At 44.1% G+C, this 6,240-nt stretch overlaps 1 protein-coding gene across 1 annotated transcript in view; it reads left to right on the plus strand.

The window, feature by feature from the left end:
- ATP5PD (ATP synthase peripheral stalk subunit d) overlaps positions 1-3,485 on the plus strand; it is a 6,406-nt gene extending 2,921 nt beyond the window's left edge. Inside the window, exons 2-4 of the mRNA XM_061569703.1 lie at positions 997-1,068; positions 1,783-1,845; positions 3,214-3,485. Coding sequence (XP_061425687.1) covers positions 997-1,068; positions 1,783-1,845; positions 3,214-3,345 — 267 coding nt within the window. The 3' untranslated portion in view covers positions 3,346-3,485. The remainder of the gene's footprint in view (positions 1-996; positions 1,069-1,782; positions 1,846-3,213) is intronic.
- The last annotated feature ends 2,755 nt before the right edge of the window (positions 3,486-6,240 follow it).

A 6,240-nucleotide genomic window follows, 5' to 3' on the forward strand; every position in this document is an offset into this window, starting at 1 on the left:
TTGTAATTATTGTCATCATCATCAATAGAAAGTCAGTTTGTAGGGGGGGTAACGCATTTGCCGCTTGTTGCAGAGACAGCCCTGTATCGCGGGAGTATTCACAATAAAATTACTACGCGCCGTCTGCCTCACAGTGGACGTTAAAGATCCCAAGTCCGTCATTTGTAGAAGAAGATCCAAATTTGCCATGCTCGAAAAGTTGACCCCGCACAATGCAGTGAAACCCGGATTTACGTCCTCTCCCGCTCTGCGTACTTTCGCTGTAACGCGCTCGGCTTATTGATACCCAGTCCCGTTTTACGTACTGTGGTCCTTGCCATAGCATGCTCGAGATTTACGAACTTAACCATTAGACGCCACGTTTTTTTACTTTGTATGGAGAATATTCTGGCGGCAGATGGCGCCCGAACATTGGTGTCCCTGACTGGCTAAAGTCGCTTCATATTTTCTTCCCCGCATACTGTACTTTTATAGCGACTTTTTATACCGGTGTAAGCATTTTTTATTTTATTTTTATAAACGACGAATAATCATTGTAGACATAGTTAATATATCTTAATGTATCAATAATATACACTTTTCACACCGGAGGTTGTTACAGTACAGATGCGCAATGGCTTACTGAGCGTCCTCTATCTGGGTACAGCCTATACCACGTTACGATCCACGAGAAATGCTTCGATTTAGGTACCCGTGATTTACGTTCTGATTTTCAGGAACGCATCCTGGGCGGAAACCGGTGTATGCCTGCACTCAGTTGGGATTATACGTGGCGTCATCGCCCACAACTACAGATTATGTGAATTGTGGTGCCTTCTTGATAGCTCTGCGTTTATAGGAATGGAGTGAATACCAAATGCTTTGATAATCATAATGTTTTATTGAAATTACATCTGTATGGGTTCTAGTCATATGTATTTGCATGCATGCATGTGCTAATATTCACTTGCTCATGAGTCTATAATTCACTCTGTTTTCACCTTTTCTTTGTTTTAGTTCAATGCTTTTAAGGTCCCTGAGCCTGTGGACAACTACTCCTCAAAGATCGCGATCCAGGAGAAGGAAGCCGTGAGTGCCGTTACTTTCACGCGTGCATTCACTATTTATCTATTAACCCTTTCCCATTCCGGAAGAAAAAATAAAAATGAAAAAACTTTATTGGTACCTGAGGCTCCCAAAAGGCCACGCGGGAAGGTGTGCGGCACAGTTTTGGCACCGACTATCGTAGAGTGCGGCGATCGTGTTTGCTACGGTTCTCCGTGGTGAGTAACAACGTCCTTGAAAACAACGGCGCTGCTACGCCTCTCTAAATAAAGTTAACACCAAGCTGCTCTCATGTTCTGAGGTTCAGCACCACACCCTGCTGCTTGCGGACGTCTTGTTATTATTGTTATTATTATTGTACAGGCAAGACCAACACACACGAAGGGATTGTTCTTGCCATAGGTGTTAAGGATTACAGTAAAACCAGGTGTGACAGTGCACACCTGTGATACTGTGCGCTGGTAGCAAGGGTTGGTGGATCACATAGCACTGTGTAACTCCCAAACCGGCAAACCGGAGAGGCGACGGGGAGGTGGTCGCGGTGCACAAAAGGGAATTCGTGAACCCATCTCTGAGGGCATTAGAGTGTTCTCTCCTTATGGTGCGTAGATCATCTCGGGCTCCTCGGGTTTCTGAGACTCGCAGAAAGAACTGCTGGATTCAGGACTGTTGTTTGGTGCTTCGTGAGACTATTGTTTTTACGACATCCCCCACCCCCCCCCCGTGGATCGGTTTCAGGATAAATCGGCACAGGAATACATTCAAGCTTCCAAACAGCGCATTGCTGGGTACGAGAAAGAGGTAAGCATAGTGCCCAGGTAAATTAGAATAACAAAACAAATAAAAAATGTACTCTCTCATGGTTAATATATAATTTCAATGATGTCATCTTGCTCTATTTAAGACTGGACAGAAGATAGAGCTCTTCACAGTTCTGGCAAAACCGCCAATGATGCTGGATGTAATTACCAGCAAAACGTTGTGCTGAAATTTTAAATGTTGTGGGTTTAATCTCCAACACACTGATAGGTTGAAATATTAACCGTTTGGCACGTTTTGTTTACGTGACAAACCTTACTAATTGGCTGTATCGGGTGGTGGCGAGTTTAACGACACATTTATATTTACGCGATCTTGCCCAAAAAAAACCTTTATTATGAATAATATTGGTCGAGAAAGCCTAAGTGTCAAACTGATATGTGAGTGATGACACCTATATAACAAGCCGGGTCAGGTGTGACATTCCAACTTCCTGGATTGCTATCACTTACTGGATTTTGTCCTGAACATCTCAATGTAGTTTCAAAACATGTTGTTAAATTTCGTTATGAGAATTGTTTAACTTACCAATGAGCTGAAATAATGATTATAATTGGCATGTTAAATACTTGTACAAGTGACAATTTATTTCTTTGGCTGTGTGAGTTGCTGGAGGGGTCTTAATGACACAAATCATTGAATGGTAAAACCAAAAAAAAATCTGTTATGAATAATATTGGCCTGCAAAAAACCCACCGTGTTAAATGTTTTAAGGCTTCTGTTGGGGAAATTTGACCTTAAATATATACATTAAAATGTGCAGTGTGAGATGTGGGGATTCTTCAATAACGGTAGCTGCTGGAGAGGCAACAGATAAGGAGGAATGTTACGCACGTGGCGTGTAAGATCCTCGCCATGTAATCGTCCCTCGTCGTTATAAAATGTCCGCAAGATGTAGACGCGATAACGCCGATGTGAACATGGAGCACAAAGCGATGCATCGGTGGGCTCATTGCCCAGCGCTTGGTTACAACAACGTCAAAAACAACTGTCGTGTGCAATGTGCATCTCCACGCCAAGGCGAGACGATTGTAGCAAGTCCGGAGCTTGTAATTTGCTGACGTTTTTAGTCTCTTCCAGGTCACTCTTGCAAAATTACTGTCCTTGTCTCTTAGAGTTCTCACCTGGTTCAAGAAAAAAATCAACTTGAGCGACAACTATGTTCGCTCAGTGTTTCACGTATGCATACTTATATTTGCGTCTGTAAAGATGGACCCAGGCGACTTAAAACGATATGCCTACGGTGTCGAGATGCAGGGCGGTTCTTTAAACATGATGTTGAGGAGATGGGTTGTTTTTTTATTGCCGGTGTTAATGACGAGAGGGAATGTTTATCTATTTTTTTTTAAGCTGGAGAAGATGAGAAACATGATCCACGTGGAAGAGATGACCATCGATGACTTAAACGAAGCCTTCCCTGAGACCAAGTTGGACAAAGTCAAGCACCCGTTCTGGCCGTTCAAGCCCATCTCCGCCCTCTAAAGGTGCATCCAACGAGCCGCCGTTTGTTTGAGAAATGTTGGCCCTCGGTGTGAAGATGATGGCACGTGGTAAATGTTCCATACCCTTATTAACTGTAAAATAAATTGGCATACGTCGTAAAAAATAAAGATGCAACCAGATGTCGTTTCTTGTTTTCTCTTTGTTGCGTTTTGATTTTTACAGGGTGAAACGCTTTGTTTGGTGTGACAACACTGGGTGTGCTTGTGTGTGTGAGATTCAGAGCAAAAATGTATTAAAGCCAGTCTTGTTAAGAAGCAAGTGATTTCCTTTTTTTAATGGGCAATCGTGCCTTTGCAATTGTAGACAGCTAAACTCTGGAACTCCTTCCCCTTCGAGGTCACAAGTTCCGAGACAAATCTTCAAACCTCGACTAAGAAAAACATGTTTAAAATGAATTTCGATTTAAAGCTTTCGTGACTGCAGGGATTCATCTTTTTGGTTCTTTCGGTAAAGTCACGTAGAAGGGAAATAATAAAATAATAAAAATAAAACATAATTAAATAAAATTCTCACGACGTTTCGGCCACAACGCAAGCAGCTGTCCTCAGGTGAAGAACAGGGTTGTCGGAAAGACAGCGTCCGAATGAACACTACTAAGCTTGGCAGCGTATATTTAATCTGGGTTAGAGAAGGAGAGCGCCTTGACAAAGGAATTTACATATCAACAGAGGAATTTAGCATGTTTATGGAAAATGCAGATATGGGATTAGTCACTACTTGTGCAATGTGTAGATGGTGGGGGGGGGTCTCAAAGTCATATTATGCAGCTCTTTACTATTAAAATTTCCTTCCCTTTATTACTGCTAATCCTACTTCTTCCCGTTATGACTGCTAATCCTACATAATACACGAGCATAATATAATGTTTTATTTTTATTATTTCCCCGTTTAAAATGGCTTTCTCTAGTTATTTTCAAACATCTTCTTTTCCTGGTGGATGTTAAATTATTTCTGCCTTTTTCACGCATAGCGTCCTGAGAATGGTTGTTTCAGTGAGCCCTTTTAAGTTTTAAATTATTATGATTTTTATCAAGGGTGAGTCTATCCATAGGACCAACCACTTTTGTCTTCCCTATAAAAGTGGCACTAATTGCATCGATCCCAGAGGGACAATAGGCTGAGGAGTCAACCCCCCCCCCCCCCCCCCCATATGAGGATTTGAACTCAACATTCCGATTGCAAGAAGCTTACTCTAGGCTGGCAACGTTTAAATGGTGATTGCGTTGAGCACTGCAAGCTTGAGGGAGAAGCAGTGGCGAGGAGATGTAACTCCCTCGCCTGGTACACAGGAGGTCATGGGTTTGATCCCGACCCTGACGCCTGCTGTATATTTGGAGTTTGTGTATCCCCCGTGATTCCGTGGATTTTTCTCCAGGTCCTCCGGTTTTCCCTCCACATTTAAAAACGTGCATTTGGAGTATTTGGCTGCTCTAAATTTCCACAGGATCAGCCACTTTGTTGAGCTACCATTTGTGGCCATGTCGCTTCTGAAAAACAGCTATATAGCACAGTGGGCCTTACCTGGTAAAATAAAAGTTTAGTTTGAGTGGCTCTTATTCATATTGAACTTCTTTCGCACCATACGTAGCCAACCGTGCTAATCGGATGTGTGAAGGAAGGACAACGAACTAAACACAAAAAGCAGTTTTAAAGAAATGTGATTTAAAAGTACGTAGCTCCCAGTGGCTTCCTCATAGCGGAAGAATGTTCCAGAAGGCTCAGGAACGCCAGTTGAAAAGTAACTTGCTGTTTTATAAGCAGACGAGATTTTGAGGGAGTTTGTGATCAGCGTTTCATGCGGCCACCGCTGATGATACCCAGATTATGGTTACACATGCACCACGTCAATTTGAAAATTCAGGGGAGCCTCGCATCACGCGCCGCACGCATTACCTGAAAAGAGACGCCCATTTTCCTCGCGTCTCCGATGAGCGTGGTTAGCTACTTACGGTGCGAATGAAGTTCAACATATATTTCCCATTGAGAATATGGGGGATGCGTTACTGAAGAAAAAGTTAAGTTTCATTATTTTATGCCTGGATTTACAAAATACTAATAAATGTGTGGTGAGTTCAACTGAGTCGCAGACGCACTTCTTGGAGGCAACACATTTATTATACCAAACTCTCGGGGTTAACAAGATAACAGCCTATGGTGGTGGACCACCAGGCTAACTGTGCTAATTACTCTGTAACTTAGCTACAACAGACCAGACCCCGGCCTGGGTCCGGGTCCACGTGTTGGTGATTCTTCAGGACGTTGAACGTAGACTTCTTCAGGATACAACAGCAACGCCGAACCCCGGTCCCTCTGGAGACCCGGCTTATATCCTCCCTGGTCGTGACTGGCTCTGCCCTTGCCACGACCACCTCGAATCCTCTAGCAGGATCTCGCCCCGACACGTGACCACCCCTCGCCCCCCACTTGGGGCCCCTGTGTATACTTTACCAGTCACGTGTCCTCCGGGGTAAACCAGAGTGCCATGGCCTATAGTAACTCCATTCCCTGGCCGACACTCTCACACCCCATCCTGTAGGGGTCTGCACTGCACGCCAAGCGTGGTGCCACTCAGCGCGATGACTCAGCGCTCACCGAGCCCCTCTGGGGCCAGTACTACACCCACATATACGGGGTGTCCCCGATGTGAGTACATCGCACGCCGTGCCTCTCCAGGGACGGCATTACACAGTGACACCCCCCAATGTCACTACATCACACCCCCCCCTTCGTAGCACTCAGTCGTCCCGGCTGTCAACTCCCTCGTAAAACGAACAAAGCGAATAAAGTGACAAAAAGTGAGTAAAACCCCAATGTGTGCCTCAACAATAACAATTACCAAATAAATACCCCAGCCCACCTATACAATACTGTATA

The sequence above is a fragment of the Lethenteron reissneri genome, chromosome 44, assembly GCF_015708825.2.
Source record: "Lethenteron reissneri isolate LAM-NWPU_2019-01 chromosome 44, ASM1570882v1, whole genome shotgun sequence".
Lineage (NCBI taxonomy): Eukaryota > Metazoa > Chordata > Hyperoartia > Petromyzontiformes > Petromyzontidae > Lethenteron > Lethenteron reissneri.